We start from the raw sequence: 21,478 nt of genomic DNA on the forward strand, positions 1-21,478 counted from the left end.
GATATGAAGTCGGGATATCATCAGGTAGAGATCAAAGAAGAGCACAAACAACGAACAGCTTTCACAGTAGGACCCCTCGGATTTTACGAGTACAACAGGATGCCATTTGGACTTTCGAATGCGCCGGCAACCTACCAAAGATTAATGGAAGAATGCTTAGGAGATTTACACTATAATATTTGCTGCATTTACTTAGATGATTTGATAGTGTTTTCTAAGACCTATGAGGAGCACATAGAACGCTTGAACAGAGTGTTTGATCGTTTAAGAGATTGTGGATTGAAGTTATCACCCAAAAAGTGCCACCTTTTCCAACAGAAGGTAAGATATGTAGGATATATTGTGTCAAAGGATGGTATAGAGGCTGACCCGGAGAAAGTACAGAAGATTAAGGAATGGTCTAGACCGAGTAATCCAGAGGAAGTACGCTCATTTTTAGGATTTGCCGGATACCACCGGAAATTCATAAAAGACTTTTCGGCAATTTCCAAACCATTATCAGAGTTGATGCCTAAACCTTCCAAGTTCAAGAAGAAAATTGGAACTTCAAGTGCTACATGGAAATGGGGTGAGGAACAGGAAAGGGCATTCACGGAGCTGAGGGAAAAGTTATCAAGTCCACCCATTCTAGCCTATGCCGATTATGCAGTGCCATTCGAGTTACATACCGATGCCAGTCGTAAAGGTTTAGGTGCAGTACTTTATCAGAAACAGGATGGAAAACTTAGGGTAATTGCCTATGCCAGTAAAGGATTGACCAAGTCCGAGAAAAACTACCCTGTTCACAAACTGGAATTTCTCGCGATGAAATGGGCAATTTCGGAGAAGTTCCATGACTACTTGTATATGAATCCTTTCGTGGTACTGACTGACAACAACCCCCTCACGTATGTTCTTACCAGCGCTAAACTTGACGCTACAGGTCATCGCTGGCTGGCAGCCATATCGTCATATGATTTTTCCATAAAGTATCGCCCAGGGAAGAATAACGCGGACGCTGATGCATTATCGCGCTTACCGGTTGAGTGTACTGACGAGCCATTACAACATGTTAGTAAGGAAACCATTGCTGCACTTTGTAGTTCGTGTCAACAGCCATATGAGGAGAGTTTATCCATGTCAGCAGAAGTTGTGAATCAGCTTGATGAGGTTTCTACAGACTTAAACTCCATGACGATGAGGGATTGGAAGAAAGCTCAGCATAGAGATGTTAACCTTTCTTGTATCATGAACCATATTTTAGCAGGTACAACGCCAGTCCGTAATCAACTACCTATGCCTCGTGAGATATCTACTCTATATAAGAATTGTGATAAGTTCACTTTGAGGAATGGAGTGTTATTTCGCAGAGTCAACGTTGAAGGAGAGGAAAAGATGCAACTTGTGCTACCAACGACTTATCGTACAGAGGCCCTGAGTGGATTACATGACGACATTGGTCATCCAGGCCGTGACAGGACTACATCTTTGGTGAGAGATAGATTTTATTGGCCAGGAATGCACACTGATGTCGCAGAACATATACGTAGATGCGATAGATGTCTTCGCAGGTCTCCAGCGAATCCTAGGTCACCCATGGTCAATATCAAGACTACGCAACCCTTAGAATTGGTGTGTATGGATTTCCTGACCTTGGAACCTTCCAAGGGAGGATACAAGTATATTCTTGTCATAACTGACCATTTCACTCGATTCGCATTAGCAATACCAACTCGTAATATGTCTGCAAAGACTACAGCAGAAACATTTTATCAGCAGTTTGTTGTCCACTACGGTCTCCCACAAAGAATTCACTCAGACCAAGGAGCAAATTTCGAGGGACATATTATCCGTGAGATGTGTAATATCACTGGTATGACAAAGTCAAGAACATCGCCTTATCATCCCATGGGGAATGGACTTACGGAACTTTTAACCGTACTCTCCTAGGAATGTTAGGAACCCTTAAACCAAATGAGAAACATGATTGGAAAATCTCGTTCATGCATATAATTGCATTCGTCAGGAAACAACTGGACAGTCCCCGTTTTTCCTTATGTTTGGCCGAGAACCTAGACTGCCCATTGACTTAGCCTTTGGCTTGGAGAGAGGTAACAGTCATGAGTCTTTACCAGTTTATATTAAAGAATTGAGAGATAGAATGAAGGAATCTTTTCGGATAGCCTCAGAAGCAGCTAAAAACGCCCAGCATCGTCAAAAGGTCAACTATGATAAGAAAGTGCGCGGAGCAACAGTACAGCCAGGAGATAGAGTACTGGTGAAAATACTTGCATTCGAAGGAAAGCACAAGTTATCAGACCGCTGGGAAGAAGATGTATATATAGTGACTAGACATCCAAACGAAGGAATTCCGGTTTTTGAAGTACAGAAGGAAAACAAATCTGGTCGTAAACGGATCCTACACAGGAACCATTTGATGCCCATAGGAAGTATAACTGGGAAGAGGCTGGATAAAGTAGATGGGACACCTGTTAAAGATAGACCTGTTCCGGCGCCAAAGCGTAAGAAAATTACGGAAAGGAGCCTAGAAACAAGTCGCCAAGAAGATGAGTCCGAGGAAGAATCTGAGGACGAATCTGATTATCAGGTGACACATGTCGTTCATCGGGATGAGGTAGAAGATGATGCATCATCTGCATCATTCGGGGACCTAGCCTCGGAGGAGGATTCAAGAGAGTCCAAGACACCGGTAGACTCCATCGTTGTAGAGGATGAGCCCACTGAAGATTTGGACGATGATGGTACCACGAATCCAGAATCAGATGACGATCATGTAGAGCAGGTTACTGTACCAGAGGAGCCACGTCGTTCAGGGAGGAGAAGGCAGCAACCCGCCTGGATGTCCTCGGATACATACGTGATGGCAACTCAGGGTGTACCAGAATGGATGCAGAATATAAAGGTATTTCAGACATTGAGTTCAGATGGAACTTTTAGCAACAGTGAGCCGGTGTAGATAAGGCTATTATTCATATTTTAACGTCAAAGTGACGAGGACGTCATTTTCCGACGGGGGGAAGTATGTAGTAGACTGTATTTTGAATTTTATTTATTTCGTTTATTATGTAATGCACACATGGTTTTATATATCATATATATATATGTATATATATATATATATATATTAGCTATGTGTATAGACACCTGTAACACCTGTATGTACCCTGAGGCAAAACCCGGACCAGGTGAGTATATGTTCTTGTACATTGTAAATGTCGTTGTGCTGTGCCGGTTCTGTCCAGTTCTGTCCAGTGTTGGTCATGTGCACCTGTCTAAAACCTGTTTGTCCTTATTGTCTATTTATAAAGTTAATTCTGTTGGATAGTTTGTAGGTGTGTCTGTATGTTGTAATTTTATTGGTCCTGGGGTGATAAGTGTAGGGATAATATTCTGGGTATTTGCCGCCAAAAAATCAGTACAAGAGAAAGCCTTCAAGGGAACAGGTGTTTGTTTGCCTGCTGTTCATAGCATATTTGAGAAGCCATTTGTTAAAGAAAAGGTATGTCTAATTTAAATTATTGATAGTGCTAGTTTTTATTTTAAAAGCATTTATATGATTAAATGAAGTCTATTTGGTTAAAAGTAAATTTCATTGTGCTTACACTGAAACTTGTGATAAACTTGAATATTACTATTGTTACAATTCGTTAATTTTATTTTTTAGAGATTTATACTGAATAGGATAAGAGAACCTGTGTTTGTGATAGCCTCCATTCCATAGATGGGGTATGTGTGTTCATGTTAAACTGTGTGTTCATATTATGCGTATTTTTGTAAAACACGTATTTTTCTTATGAAGTATCTTTAATTTTGATTCTAAGTAAATCTGAAATTGATAAAATAATTATTATAAATTTCATTTATAATTAGAAGTTAATTTCCATTTTACTATAAAAAGTAATTACTAAATAAGTGGTTAAATGTATGTTACATAAGTGTAAAGTAAGTCTTTGTTACAGTTACAAAGATAGAGGAATAGATATGTATTGTTCTGTGATATTTTTTATGTCTAATGTCTAAGAAGTATTTGTATGTGTATTTGTAGGGTCCAGACAAAAGTCTGGCCTAAGGGTCACTGGATCGAGGAATAAATTTGAAACGAACCCAGATGTGACTTGTTTTGTTTGCCACCCTCAAAGAGGAAAATGAGTCCGTTACATATCGCTGAGCTATGATATGAACATCCGCTGGTGTCATAAATCGCTCTACTATTATATAAACATTTGCTGTTGTCATATATCGCTCTGCTATTATATAAACATGTGCTGTTGTCGTATATCGCTCTGCTATTATATAAGCATGTGCTGTTGTCATACAGCGCTCTGCTATTATATAAGCATGTGCTGTTGTCATATATCGCTCTGCTATTATATAAAAATGCGCTGGTGTCATGCATCGATGTAGTTTAATAGAAACGTTTTTTTCATTTATATACTCGGATAAAACGGAATTACATAAGTGTACCACAATAACTGTTCAACGTGATATTTCGTGAGTTTATAATGTGCCATTCTTCTGTACCACTGTGTAAGTTATTATAACCAAACGTCCCGTTAAAATAACCGAAATATGCAAGTGATACAACCAAACGTCCCGTTAAAATAACCGAAATATACAAGTGATACAACCGTTAATGTAATCAAACGTCCAGTTCATTTTAACAAATTCAAATTTTACAGAGAATCAATGTGGGGAAACAAGTGTGTTTCTATTTTGATGAAATATTCTTGGCCTCAAAGACGTAGACATTTCTTTAAATCGTTGAACCTATCTTCATTGAGAGTGGTCACCCTTTGGTGAACTCGGTTGGTACGTGTACAGCTAAACCCGGTATGAAACAAGGGAAATCCGATTTATTAAACGCTTGTACTTTTGAAGTATCACAAAAAATCAATGATAACAGTGTTTAAGCACCTATTGTTTTACCTCATATTTATAACAGCATGCCTGATTGGATGATATTGATCACATGACGGGGCAATATCTCTAGTTTTCCCTTATTCGGAGCCTCCCTAGAAAAATCAGTAAGAGTCATCACAACCATGTTCCGAATGGCTGAAGCAGACGACAAAAATGACGCGACAACCTTATCATCTTTTCCATATTTAACATTAGATAACTGTTTTATTTCGGCACAATAAAATATGTGATGCCCTTTTGACAGGGGAACATGATTCTTTGTTTCCTTTCAATTTATTACGTTTAACACGGGTTCCGCCGTCGTAAAAAATTATTACTCTCGGTAAAACAAAGAATGGTATTTCCCTACAACAAGGGCTAGGCCTCGGAGACGGAATTTGCCATCACATACTGAAATATATCGTATTTTACATCTGATTTCGACTTCCGTTGTAATAAGTAAGAGTTATGCGTCTTTGACGCACATAGACATATACATCATTTAATTATCGACAGATAAGAAATTACCTAATAGATTGAGCAGCATCAGTCTGGATTCAGACCAGGCCACTCGACTTTGTATTCGTTTATTTGAATACATCATAACATGCGCTAAATGCGTTAAAGGAACGCTCACATTCTCGTTTAAATTCCAAGGCTTTTGACACAGTAGTCTGTTAATAAATTAAAGGATTATGGTTTATAGAGAATATAAGTTATCGCAAAGAAAACAATCCGATCTTGTAAACAATTAAGCAACTGATCTTTTTCTATTGATTCGAGTTAGTGACATGGAAACCTCAAGGTTCCAAATTAGGACCTCTGTAGTTTTCTCTCCCAGTATAATTGACGTATGGGACGTATTGGAATCTTCCAGATGACACGTGAGTATAGAAACTCGTTACGCTCTAAATCGCAATCTATAAAATGTCGATATGTGGGGGGAAAACAGTTCTTAATTACTGAAAATCCTTTGCTGCATATAAACACACATTACAAACATACAAAACAAGAATATACAGGCAGTTACACCACAAACAGCAGATTACTTATTTAAATTTGACGAATTTTATGAGTTATCCTTTTTCATTGATTTGATTGATGACACTTACCGTCCTTGTTCCGAATACAACCGAGCCCTCAGACTTATAGTTATTTAAGCCTAGGACTTCTATAGTTCTTTTTTAACCATTTTCAAAACACTTGGATTTTTGGAGTAATATTTCTTAATGTACTGATTTCTGATATCATTGCAACATTGATATTTTGATATAAGATGGCATTCCTCCCCAATATCCCCGTTGTTACCGGATGTAGATACTGTGTGATTGCTCTCTACATGATTATCGACAAACTTCTACTGAGTCTTTGGGATGACAATGGACAACATTATGGTTTCATTAAATATTTCTGTGAACAAAAAAATACACGCATACAGTTATTTTTATATAAAGAATAGTTCAGATATCAATCTCTTTTCTTTACTAATATGACAGACTACTCAACGCTAAAAATAAATGGGAACCTCAACAGGGGAGACAACTCCGATGGAAGCCCTTTGATATTGGAGACAGAATAGATAAGGGGTGTTTAATGAGGTTTTGGAGAATTTGGTTTGGTTTGGTTCGGTTTAATTTTGTTTAACGTCCTATTAACAGCTAAGGTCATTTACGTACGTGTTTTGGAGAAATTTAAGCAAATAAAATTCGAGGATGTGTAAGAAGTTTTAATAAAAAGGAGGCAAGTGATGATGGAACTGTACATGTATATGTTACTTGTTCATAAATGTATATCACAAATTGTAGAGGTCAATTATAGAGCTACAAGTCGTGTGCCCTCCCTAGAGAAAAAGTTTACACCTGTACTAAATAATCGTTTGAATAAGTTTGCTGATGAATTTAACTCTATCAGTGGTGACCAACCTGGGTAAATGACCAGCCACTATACAACAGATGACATTCTACAACGACTCTGATATCAGGCTTATTTTACATGTACTTCATTGATTTAAAAAGGCTTTCGATGCGGTAAGGTGAGTAGAATTAGGGGAACTATAATCTTGTTAAGAAACGGTAATGAAAAATCAAACCTTTTAAAATAAATGCAGTATCACTTTCCACTTGGTAATGAAGAATTAGAAATGTTGTAACCCTTCCCATATATAGGTGTTTTATAAACTGTAATGGCATTTTTCAAAATCCTGAAGGGTAAACTGGCAGAACAAGCCTATAAGGTTTGTTTATTGTTTACAAATAGATAAGAAACATATGATTACCAGTAGACTTTCTTATTCGCTGTTGTAGATCATTCTTCTTTATCAGTAGGAGCACGGTGGTTCCAAAATATATCATTGCGAAAATTCACCTGCTATTTTGTAAACGCATTTTAAACTTTGGATCTAGTACAGCCAATTGTATTGGGCGATAACGTTGCGATATAAACAGTAAACCTATTCTACATACATCTATGTAGTTTGTGTCTTATGTTATTTGACAATTCACTCCCTTTTCAACCAATTCTACAAGCACACATGTTAACATTGTACAACTATCTTAATATTTAATTTCAACTGTTATTTAAGCATTCTTTATTTTCTAATAATACCCAGGGTAATCTTCCTAGTTTCTAGTAAATCGTAAAATAGGCTGTGCTTTTCAACACCTTATAGCGTTAAACCAATGTCATTTCTGCTTTATGAAATCCCTACACTTCACTTCCATAATGCAAATACTACCAACGTATGTTCGAACACAAAGACTTGTGTTTCAATATTAAAAATACGATGATATCTGAATTAGTTTCGCGGAAAGAAAGAAAATTACATAGATCTACCTATTAGAATATTCCTTTCACAGTCGTTTACTTATAAAGGAAACAATATAATAGAGGCGACAAAATTTCACCTTGAAATAATCCACTACTTAAAAATGTTGATTAATGTACTAGACACACCATGTTAACACAATTACACATGTACAATGTACATGTACGGATCATAGACTGTTTTGTACGTACTACGTTCTCTTTGGTCAGTTTCAACCATTGGCTTTGCTTGTTAATAAAGGAGCTTTGTATAGCCAATGAAATATAGTTTTGAAGTCGTCGGTAAAAACCATACTCCTTGATTCGGTACTTCTTACTAGTAACTCAGCGCCAATAACACATAATCAGTTAGTCGGCAGAAATTATTAATACTCTTGAAGTTGACGAAAATAACCCATACTTCCTAAACGTAATAAAGATTGTTTCAAACCTTTAACTGTCACACTGTTTGTTTAATGTCTTTTCTTCTAAGTAAGAAAACTGTTGACAAGTCCGGAGTTGAAACTACATGTACCGTCAACGAGCTGTTTCATATCACAAGTCCCTATATACAATAGGAAGTACCCCAACATACTGTTTATATAGACAGTAGGAGGAACCCCAAAATACTATTTATATATACGATAGGAGGAAATAGGACGGACATCGACATACATGTAGTGTTTTGATTTCGTTTTTAAAAAATGGTGCGTGCGACGACTATGCATTCTGTTTTGGACTATAGGAATACATTCACAATATAGAAATACTTTTTGTCGTATGAATTCTAAAGGTCGTCATAAAATGTTAATATGCTGACAAAAAATATTAATTTGAAGAGTAAGGTACTGCAAAATTCAAGCCTTGATCCGATTGGTGTCCTGGTAATGATGGTTTGGTGATCCGATTTGGGTCACCTTACTTGACTGCTACCAAAATAGCCCCTACCGGACAATTTTTCGTCAACATTTCGGACAATACACAACCATCTTTGTAATTAGCACCCTAGCGGCCCCCGCATTGCCTGTTTCGTTGAATTTGCTGTCAATTAAGTGACTATTTTATCCTGTGAATGTGTCGGACGCCATCTTTGTTGCTATGAAAAGAGATTCTAGTTTGAGTTATCTCCCCTCGCATGTGCTTTTATAGATCCCAGTAGAGCGGGGTTTATAGAAATATAGACCCCGGCAAGATATGCAACTGAACAGAAAGAGTGTTACAAATTAGAAAGGTGACAAATACAATTATTTATAGTCATGACCTTTGACTTGGTGACTGGGATAGGAGGGCAGTGAAGCTGTTTAAAGGATGTGTTTTACGTGTTCCCGTATGCGTGCTGTATGTAACTGCGACAGCCTATCCGCATCCAAGGAGCTGATCGACCTTAGGGCGTGACCTGGACGGGCAAGGTTATTTTGAATCTCCGAGGGCCCGGTAAGCTGGAGTCTGACCCCCTCAAAACGACAGAACACGGGCTTCGCCCGTGAAAAGTGGTCTATAAACCCATCAACCAACCAACCAACCAAGACTTGGTGACCCTTAGATCAATAAAACTGTCCCCTCTTCTTGAGTATCAGTCACCCGAAATTTGCATACATGGAATTAATTGTTTCAACGCTATCATTTTGAAAGCAAAAATTTGAAAGTTTCAATATATATATCTACACAGAACTTGACCTTTGACTTAGTAACCCAAAACTAAAGTCTGATCCTTATCATCGATTTAGTTTAGATCTTATACGTATACGTTACACAAGATACAGATTCAAAAACGAACATTTCAGAAAAAAAAATCAGTCAAATTGTAAACACATTTCACCTTAAAAACAAAAGGTATATTTTCTGCGGTATCATTATGACACTAGCGCTATATGTTGTATATAATTATGACACTAGTACTATATATGTTGTATATAATTATGACATAAGCACTATCTGTTGTATATAATTATGACACTAGTACTATATGCTGTATATAATTATGACACTAGTACTATATGTTGTATATAATTATGACACTAGTACTATATATGTTGTATATAATTATGACACTAGTACTATATATGTTGTATATAATTATGACACTAGTACTATATATGTTGTATATAATTATGACACTAGTACTATATATGTTGTATATAATTATGACACTAGTACTATATATGTTGTATATAATTATGACACTAGTACTATATATGTTGTATATAATTATGACACTAGTACTATATATGTTGTATATAATTATGACACTAGTACTATATATGTTGTATATAATTATGACACTAGTACTATATATGTTGTATATAATTATGACACTAGTACTATATATGTTGTATATAATTATGACACTAGTACTATATATGTTGTATATAATTATGACACTAGTACTATATATGTTGTATATAATTATGACACTAGTACTATATATGTTGTATATAATTATGACACTAGTACTATATATGTTGTATATAATTATGACACTAGTACTATATATGTTGTATATAATTATGACACTAGTACTATATATGTTGTATATAATTATGACACTAGTACTATATATGTTGTATATAATTATGACACTAGTACTATATATGTTGTATATAATTATGACACTAGTACTATATATGTTGTATATAATTATGACACTAGTACTATATATGTTGTATATAATTATGACACTAGTACTATATATGTTGTATATAATTATGACACTAGTACTATATATGTTGTATATAATTATGACACTAGTACTATATATGTTGTATATAATTATGACACTAGTACTATATATGTTGTATATAATTATGACACTAGTACTATATATGTTGTATATAATTATGACACTAGTACTATATATGTTGTATATAATTATGACACTAGTACTATATATGTTGTATATAATTATGACACTAGTACTATATATGTTGTATATAATTATGACACTAGTACTATATATGTTGTATATAATTATGACACTAGTACTATATATGTTGTATATAATTATGACACTAGTACTATATATGTTGTATATAATTATGACACTAGTACTATATATGTTGTATATAATTATGACACTAGTACTATATATGTTGTATATAATTATGACACTAGTACTATATATGTTGTATATAATTATGACACTAGTACTATATATGTTGTATATAATTATGACACTAGTACTATATATGTTGTATATAATTATGACACTAGTACTATATATGTTGTATATAATTATGACACTAGTACTATATATGTTGTATATAATTATGACACTAGTACTATATATGTTGTATATAATTATGACACTAGTACTATATATGTTGTATATAATTATGACACTAGTACTATATATGTTGTATATAATTATGACACTAGTACTATATATGTTGTATATAATTATGACACTAGTACTATATATGTTGTATATAATTATGACACTAGTACTATATATGTTGTATATAATTATGACACTAGTACTATATATGTTGTATATAATTATGACACTAGTACTATATATGTTGTATATAATTATGACACTAGTACTATATATGTTGTATATAATTATGACACTAGTACTATATATGTTGTATATAATTATGACACTAGTACTATATATGTTGTATATAATTATGACACTAGTACTATATATGTTGTATATAATTATGACACTAGTACTATATATGTTGTATATAATTATGACACTAGTACTATATATGTTGTATATAATTATGACACTAGTACTATATATGTTGTATATAATTATGACACTAGTACTATATATGTTGTATATAATTATGACACTAGTACTATATATGTTGTATATAATTATGACACTAGTACTATATATGTTGTATATAATTATGACACTAGTACTATATATGTTGTATATAATTATGACACTAGTACTATATATGTTGTATATAATTATGACACTAGTACTATATATGTTGTATATAATTATGACACTAGTACTATATATGTTGTATATAATTATGACACTAGTACTATATATGTTGTATATAATTATGACACTAGTACTATATATGTTGTATATAATTATGACACTAGTACTATATATGTTGTATATAATTATGACACTAGTACTATATATGTTGTATATAATTATGACACTAGTACTATATATGTTGTATATAATTATGACACTAGTACTATATATGTTGTATATAATTATGACACTAGTACTATATATGTTGTATATAATTATGACACTAGTACTATATATGTTGTATATAATTATGACACTAGTACTATATATGTTGTATATAATTATGACACTAGTACTATATATGTTGTATATAATTATGACACTAGTACTATATATGTTGTATATAATTATGACACTAGTACTATATATGTTGTATATAATTATGACACTAGTACTATATATGTTGTATATAATTATGACACTAGTACTATATATGTTGTATATAATTATGACACTAGTACTATATATGTTGTATATAATTATGACACTAGTACTATATATGTTGTATATAATTATGACACTAGTACTATATATGTTGTATATAATTATGACACTAGTACTATATATGTTGTATATAATTATGACACTAGTACTATATATGTTGTATATAATTATGACACTAGTACTATATATGTTGTATATAATTATGACACTAGTACTATATATGTTGTATATAATTATGACACTAGTACTATATATGTTGTATATAATTATGACACTAGTACTATATATGTTGTATATAATTATGACACTAGTACTATATATGTTGTATATAATTATGACACTAGTACTATATATGTTGTATATAATTATGACACTAGTACTATATATGTTGTATATAATTATGACACTAGTACTATATATGTTGTATATAATTATGACACTAGTACTATATATGTTGTATATAATTATGACACTAGTACTATATATGTTGTATATAATTATGACACTAGTACTATATATGTTGTATATAATTATGACACTAGTACTATATATGTTGTATATAATTATGACACTAGTACTATATATGTTGTATATAATTATGACACTAGTACTATATATGTTGTATATAATTATGACACTAGTACTATATATGTTGTATATAATTATGACACTAGTACTATATATGTTGTATATAATTATGACACTAGTACTATATATGTTGTATATAATTATGACACTAGTACTATATATGTTGTATATAATTATGACACTAGTACTATATATGTTGTATATAATTATGACACTAGTACTATATATGTTGTATATAATTATGACACTAGTACTATATATGTTGTATATAATTATGACACTAGTACTATATATGTTGTATATAATTATGACACTAGTACTATATATGTTGTATATAATTATGACACTAGTACTATATATGTTGTATATAATTATGACACTAGTACTATATATGTTGTATATAATTATGACACTAGTACTATATATGTTGTATATAATTATGACACTAGTACTATATATGTTGTATATAATTATGACACTAGTACTATATATGTTGTATATAATTATGACACTAGTACTATATATGTTGTATATAATTATGACACTAGTACTATATATGTTGTATATAATTATGACACTAGTACTATATATGTTGTATATAATTATGACACTAGTACTATATATGTTGTATATAATTATGACACTAGTACTATATATGTTGTATATAATTATGACACTAGTACTATATATGTTGTATATAATTATGACACTAGTACTATATATGTTGTATATAATTATGACACTAGTACTATATATGTTGTATATAATTATGACACTAGTACTATATATGTTGTATATAATTATGACACTAGTACTATATATGTTGTATATAATTATGACACTAGTACTATATATGTTGTATATAATTATGACACTAGTACTATATATGTTGTATATAATTATGACACTAGTACTATATATGTTGTATATAATTATGACACTAGTACTATATATGTTGTATATAATTATGACACTAGTACTATATATGTTGTATATAATTATGACACTAGTACTATATATGTTGTATATAATTATGACACTAGTACTATATATGTTGTATATAATTATGACACTAGTACTATATATGTTGTATATAATTATGACACTAGTACTATATATGTTGTATATAATTATGACACTAGTACTATATATGTTGTATATAATTATGACACTAGTACTATATATGTTGTATATAATTATGACACTAGTACTATATATGTTGTATATAATTATGACACTAGTACTATATATGTTGTATATAATTATGACACTAGTACTATATATGTTGTATATAATTATGACACTAGTACTATATATGTTGTATATAATTATGACACTAGTACTATATATGTTGTATATAATTATGACACTAGTACTATATATGTTGTATATAATTATGACACTAGTACTATATATGTTGTATATAATTATGACACTAGTACTATATATGTTGTATATAATTATGACACTAGTACTATATATGTTGTATATAATTATGACACTAGTACTATATATGTTGTATATAATTATGACACTAGTACTATATATGTTGTATATAATTATGACACTAGTACTATATATGTTGTATATAATTATGACACTAGTACTATATATGTTGTATATAATTATGACACTAGTACTATATATGTTGTATATAATTATGACACTAGTACTATATATGTTGTATATAATTATGACACTAGTACTATATATGTTGTATATAATTATGACACTAGTACTATATATGTTGTATATAATTATGACACTAGTACTATATATGTTGTATATAATTATGACACTAGTACTATATATGTTGTATATAATTATGACACTAGTACTATATATGTTGTATATAATTATGACACTAGTACTATATATGTTGTATATAATTATGACACTAGTACTATATATGTTGTATATAATTATGACACTAGTACTATATATGTTGTATATAATTATGACACTAGTACTATATATGTTGTATATAATTATGACACTAGTACTATATATGTTGTATATAATTATGACACTAGTACTATATATGTTGTATATAATTATGACACTAGTACTATATATGTTGTATATAATTATGACACTAGTACTATATATGTTGTATATAATTATGACACTAGTACTATATATGTTGTATATAATTATGACACTAGTACTATATATGTTGTATATAATTATGACACTAGTACTATATATGTTGTATATAATTATGACACTAGTACTATATATGTTGTATATAATTATGACACTAGTACTATATATGTTGTATATAATTATGACACTAGTACTATATATGTTGTATATAATTATGACACTAGTACTATATATGTTGTATATAATTATGACACTAGTACTATATATGTTGTATATAATTATGACACTAGTACTATATATGTTGTATATAATTATGACACTAGTACTATATATGTTGTATATAATTATGACACTAGTACTATATATGTTGTATATAATTATGACACTAGTACTATATATGTTGTATATAATTATGACACTAGTACTATATATGTTGTATATAATTATGACACTAGTACTATATATGTTGTATATAATTATGACACTAGTACTATATATGTTGTATATAATTATGACACTAGTACTATCTGCTGTATATGATTATGACAACAGTAGTATCTGCTATATAATATTCTGTATGTTTATGGCGGGTGACACCCCTTTTACACGTACAGATTGTCCTTATATTTGTATATAAATTGTATGCTTAGAGCAGGTTTATTGGAAGAGCCCAGTTGAATGTTTCCAATTCCAAATAGGCCAGATTATTTATTAACTGTCGTGATAAAAGCCACAATATTCTTAGAATATTGGCATATGCTATTGTTCTCTCTGTTTGTGACAACAGATTTGTTCAGTTCACCGGAATCCTCGCTGATCATATAATCAAGTCTTGTCTCAAGCTAGATATGGCGTACACTTACATGTATCGTATACTTGTTGTTTTGGAATAAAAAACATAACACATCCTCAGAGCTCTTCCGCATAATTTGATAAAGTTTTAACTGAGAACAGAAAATTATAATTATCTCAAGAGAACAAAGGTTATATTATATATTTTCATGATGATCAAGGGTAGAAATTCAGCGAGTTACCACTCAGAACTAGTACCTTCTGGTGACTGCGTAGTCTTTAGCAGCAGCAGTCAGTATTGATATCCGCTCCATCAGTGAAACGTGGCGTGCTGGCGGTCCTGCCTACCTGGGCAGTTAGTATAAAAACTACTATACTTTGTTCTCAGTTTCTGATATTAAAACAACTCTATCACGCAAGCTGTATACACGCAGAGCTGATGAATCTACTGTTATTACCCGTATACATAAGGGCAACTCCTCAGCGGGTACAGGCGGCCGCGATACTGCTATCAGGAAGGGGCACAAAGCAGTCATCCAGAGAGGGACCAAGTCTCGTTAGTTAGAAAGGAACATGTACCAGGCAGTCTGGGGGGGACTCAGTCCCGTTATAGTCAGGAAGGGACAATCAATGAGGAACATAGTCCCAAACCCATAGGAGAGACAGGGACCAGGTACTGAGGAAGGGAAGGTCACATACAACACAGTCACGGATAGGCACAGTCTACATTCAGGGAAGGTCACATACAACACAGTCATGGAAGGTCATAGGGTCACAGTCCACAAATTCAGAGAGGGTCACAGTCCACACTTCCAGAGAGGGTTACAGTTCAAACAGTAAGGGAGGGTCGCAGTTCACACAGTCAGTGTAGACCACAGTCTACAGTCAGGGAGGGCCACAGTCCACACATCCAGGGAGAGTTACAGTTCAAACAGTAAGGGAAGGGTCGCAGTCCACAAAGTCAGTGTAGATCACAGTCTAAATGTAGACCACAGTCTACAGTCAGGGAGGGTCGCAGTCCACACTGTCAGAGAGGGCCACAGTCTACAGTCAGGGAGGGCCACAGTCCACTCAGTCAGCGAGGGTAACAGTCCACACAGTCAGGGAGGGTAACAGTCCACACAGTCAGGGAGGGTCATAGTACACACATTTAGGGGGATAGAGTCAACATAGTCGGGGTGGGTAACAGTCCACATTCAGGGGGTAAAAGTCAACACTGTCAGGGAGGGTCACACTCCACACAGTCAGGGTGGGTTACAGTCCAGTTAGGGAGGGTAACAGTCCAAAGAGTCAGGGAGGGTTATAGTCCACAGTCAGGGAGGGTTATAGTCCACAGTCAGGAAGATTTTTAGTCCAAACTGTCAGAGAGGGTCACAGTCCACGCAATCAGAGAGGGTAACATTCCATACAGTGGAAAGGGTCACAGTTCACACATGCAGGGGGTTAAAGTCAGCACAGTCAGGAGGGTAACAGTCCACACAGTCAGGATGGGTCACAGTCCACAGTTAGGGAGGGTAACAGTCAACACAGTCAGGATGGGTCACAGTCCACAGTTAGGGAGGGTAACAGTCAACACAGTCAGGGAGGATTACGGGCAACACAGTCAGGGGGGTTAAAGTCAACACAATCAGAGAAGGTTACAATACACACATTCAGTGGGGTTAAAGTCAACACTCAAAAAGTATCACAGTTAACACAGTCAGGGAGGGTCACTGTCCACACAATCAGAGAGGCTCTCAGTCCACACAGTCAGGGAGGGTCACAGTCCACACAGTCAGAGAGGGTCAAAGTCCAAACAGTCAGAGATGGTCTCAGTCCACAAAGTCAGGGAGGGTCACAGTCCACACTATCAGAGAGAGTCACAGTGCACACAGTCAGGGAGGGTAACAGTCCACACAGTCAGGGAGGGTAATAGTCCACACAGTCAGGTAGGGTAACAGTCCACAGAGTCAGAGTGGCTCTCAGTCCACACAGTCAGGGAGGGTCACAGTCCACACAGTCAGGCAGAGTCAAAGTCCAAACAGTCAGAGATGGTCTCAGTCCACAAAGTCAGGGAGGGTCACAGTCCACACTATCAGAGAGAGTCACAGTGCACACAGTCAGGGGGGTAACAGTCCACACAGTCAGGGAGGGTAATAGTCCACACAGTCAGGTAGGGTAACAGTCCACACAGTCAGGGAGGGTCGCAGTGCACACAGTCAAGGAGGGACCCAGTCCACATATTCAGGGAGGGTCACAGTCCACACTATCAGAGAGAGTCACAGTCCACACAGTCAGGCAGGGTCACAGTCCACACAGTCAGGGAGGGTCACAGTCCACACAGTCACGGAGGGTAACATTCCACACAGTCAGAGATGATTATAGTCCACAGTCAGGGAGGGTAACATTCCACACAGTCAGGGAGGGTAACAGTCCACACAGTCAGGGAGGGTAACAGTCCACACAGTCAGGGATGATTATAGTCCACAGTCAGGGATATGTATAGGTCACACAGTCAGGGAGGGTCACAGTCCACACAGTCAGGGAGTGAAACAGTCCACACAGTCAGGGAGGGTAACAGTCCACACATTCAGGGAGGCTTATTACCCACACAGTCAAGGAGGGTCTTAATCCACGCAGTTAAGGAGGAATACAGATCGGAAATCATGGAGGACACAGGCCAGGCAGTCAGGGACACAGCAAAGGATGGTCACAAATCACACAGTCAGTTGAGGGACACAAATCACGCAGCCAGGGAGGGACACAGACCAAGCTGCCAGGGAGGGTTACAGACCACGTTTTCAGGGAGGGACACATATCATGTTTTCATGGAGGGACACATATCATGTTTTCAGGGAGGGACACCGAGACAAAAGAGTCAGAGAAGGACATAGACCAAGGGAGGAGATATTTTTGACTCAGCATCTAACGCACGTTGTCCATTAAGGGTAAAGTGAATACATTAAATAACGACATAGAAATAAAATAATGAGTTACCAGAAGCATTTGCTTTACGCACAATATACCGCTTGTATCATTTTAAATCGATATGCCTGTACGTAATTGGGTTTGAGCTGGAACCCTTGTTCGAGCCCCTTCGGGGGTTCTCGGTTGCCATATAAAATACGAGCAGAGACTGGCCCACGTGGTACCGTAATGCTGCTCGTTGACGCCCGGTTTCCCGCTAGGGACTGAACTGGCTGGCCTGTATGAAAGGCCAATATTAATTTCGTGATTACTTGATGACTACATACAATCTCTGCCAAGAGCAATAGCCACGAGATCGTACACAGATAGCATTGGTAGACAGAGCAGATTTAAGATTTTAGACAGTTGTCGATGTTAAGTAGGGAAGGAGAGCGGCGAGCTCTGGCTGCCGTCAGGATGCTTGGCGGAGATGTGCGCGCCATAGCTGTCTTTGTAGAACAGGAATTGGAAGGGTGTAAAATGAGAGTAAAGGACTTACCAGTAATCCTGCACTTCCGCCACAGGCCCGACCAAAAACGATCATACACGGACCCATTGCTAGTTTCCTTCAGTCGATCCATTGTAAAGAGCCAGTAATCCGTGGCTACGGCAATGGACAGCAAGCCGAAGGCGGCACACGCACAAGCACTGGTCATTATCATCAACAACCGTTTCTTGCTGCAGCAATCCATGGTAAACACTTACGGGAATCCAGTATGACTACGTGCATGTAACAAAAGCGAGAAACTACAACTCCTTGACACCGGTCCTTCTCCCTTCCTTTGAACATGAGCGAAGCTAGGAGACCATGCACACACCGCGGACGACACGAGATAGACCTCCCTTCCATTCGCCGGGGCCCGCCAGATACTTAACACACTGAGGTGATGGTCCACCGGTCAGACTCAAACTCAAGAACCCTTCCTTTCATGTAGCACTACTTGTAGGTACTTCGAGCCTTTCCCAATCAACACAAATCTGTTTCATAGCCGCGTTTGAATGCTGCTGAAGATATTTTCATAAACAAACACAGTGTAAATATAGCCATCACTCCTTGGTGCGCGTTATACGGCGACAGAGGGGACGAGGCTGGGTTTTCTTGTCACTGCCAAGTACTCCATTGTGAGGACAGAGTGGTCATTTTGACTATGTGGAGACCATTGCTATGAACCGCTTGAATGGACTCGTTCCCTAAAGCAAATCACAAGAAGAATGCTTTCGCCGTTTTATCTCCATAACGCGTCTTTCCCCCAAAAATCGATAGCCCAGCCGTGCCTTGGCCATCGGAAACAGTCGGGTGAGATAGAGCTCGGCGGAGGCACGCGCACAGGGCTCCTCCGGCGTCACACACCCTCCTCACGTACGTGTGCACGCGTGTCACACCAGCTTACACATGTGCCTGGATTTCTGTCTCTGTGTGTGGTTTACAGTGCCCGTGCCGTCCTTTGACATGTAATATTGCTGATTTCGGCATGCGCACATTGCAGATTTGGGGAGACGAGAATCATTGTGAAATAAAAGAATCGATCGTGGATTCTATTAGAAATATTTTAATAATGGCTTCCCCCCACTGGTAGTTCTGTGGTTCGGTTCATTGTCGGGGGTGCTAATCCTGCCCGGACTCTGTGTAAAAGTCATAACTTAGTCTATCTTATATGTAAGCATGGTAGTCTGACACTGAATGCTCGAGTTTGTAGATTTGCAAAACTGAACCCTTTATCACCTGGTGTTGGTTTTTGTGTTGCCGAAGTGACAGTTCGGAGGAAAAAGAAATCACCACGTGGAGATTATACGCGCGGCGGAATAGCACTAATCTAATTAGTGAAGCCATACTTCGTCGATTTCACACGAATAGGGTTGTGTAATTTTGAAATAAAAATGCTTCTTAATTGCATGTAGTGTTTTTTTCAATTTAAAACAAATGACGTGGCTTTAAAAAAGTGTTGCTCCTTTGTGCACACCAACGTCTCTGATTACTTTCAGATATGTCTCGGAGAAATACGGACTCGGAAACGTTTCTTAATTGGCAGTAATCTTTCTTTTGTTTCAATTTCAACAAAGGCCACACAGACAGATAACCTATTAGTTCTTTATTAAAACTCAAATAGAAGGAACGATAGGTTGTGTCGGTTTTTATGAAAATATACTGCGTCGTTAATTTACGCTCTTTCAGCAATCATAGTGACAACTTTTGGTCGTGGTCGGCTATGTTAAGTTATCGTTATAATAGTCCAACAATATTTAATACTCTCACAAAACTAATGCAAACACATGAATAATTGCAAGATAAAGTATCTATAAACAGATGAAAATATATAAATACGTATTAACAGGTATACTAACACTGTAAGTTTGTGTAACAAAAGGTATACTGACTGTGTTAATGTGTGTAACAACAGGTATACTGACTGTGTTAATGTGTGTAACAACAGGTAAACTGACTGTGTTAATGTGTGTAACAACAGGTATACTGACAATGTTAGTGTGTAACAACAAGCATACTGACTTTGTTAGTAAGTGTAACAACAAATTAACTGACTGTGTAAGTGTGTGTACCAACAGGTATACTGACTGTGTAAGTGTGTGTAACAACAGGTATACGGACTGTGTTAATATGTGTTACAACAGGTATACTGACTGTGTTAATGTGTGTAACAACAGGTAGACTGACAATGTTAGTGTGTAACAACAAGCATAATGACTTTGTTAGTAAGTGTAACAACAAATTAACTCACTGTGTAAGTGTGTGTACCAACAGGTATACTGACTGTGTAAGTGTGTGTAACAACAGGTAGACTGAGTGAGTAAGTGTGTGTAACAACAGGTATACTGACTGTGTTAATATGTGTTACAACAGGTATACTGACTGTGTTAATGTGTGTAACAACAGGTATA

At 35.4% G+C, this 21,478-nt stretch overlaps 2 protein-coding genes across 3 annotated transcripts in view; one reads left to right on the forward strand and one right to left on the reverse strand.

Moving 5' to 3' along the window:
• LOC110445399 (voltage-dependent calcium channel gamma-5 subunit-like) overlaps positions 1–19,493 on the reverse strand; it is a 119,895-nt gene extending 100,402 nt beyond the window's left edge. The window contains exon 1 of the mRNA XM_021489992.1: positions 19,083–19,493. Coding sequence (XP_021345667.1) covers positions 19,083–19,275 — 193 coding nt within the window. The 5' untranslated portion in view covers positions 19,276–19,493. The remainder of the gene's footprint in view (positions 1–19,082) is intronic.
• On the forward strand, positions 257–4,156 carry LOC110445400. Of its 2 annotated transcripts, XM_021489993.1 has the most exons (4): positions 257–652; positions 2,021–2,902; positions 3,665–3,726; positions 4,046–4,156. In XM_021489993.1, the coding sequence occupies exons 1-3, from the start codon at positions 635–637 to the stop codon at positions 3,719–3,721; spliced, it is 957 nt and encodes a 318-aa protein (XP_021345668.1). In that variant the 5' UTR covers positions 257–634; the 3' UTR covers positions 3,722–3,726; positions 4,046–4,156. The 2 variants fall into 2 exon arrangements, 1 of the variants encoding a protein (XP_021345668.1); XR_002462352.1 differs by lacking the exon at positions 4,046–4,156 and having other exon boundaries at positions 2,021–3,499; positions 3,665–3,748.
• Positions 19,494–21,478: the final 1,985 nt, after the last annotated feature.

This window comes from Mizuhopecten yessoensis, unplaced genomic scaffold, assembly GCF_002113885.1.
Source record: "Mizuhopecten yessoensis strain PY_sf001 unplaced genomic scaffold, ASM211388v2 scaffold2271, whole genome shotgun sequence".
NCBI lineage: Eukaryota > Metazoa > Mollusca > Bivalvia > Pectinida > Pectinidae > Mizuhopecten > Mizuhopecten yessoensis.

What these genes read in the sequence shown, in the direction of transcription:
- LOC110445400 (XM_021489993.1), top strand. An exon ending in AATGGATGCAGAATATAAAG is followed by an intron (nt 2,903 to 3,664) that starts GTATTTCAGACA and finishes TTTATTTTTTAG; the next exon opens with AGATTTATACTGAATAGGAT.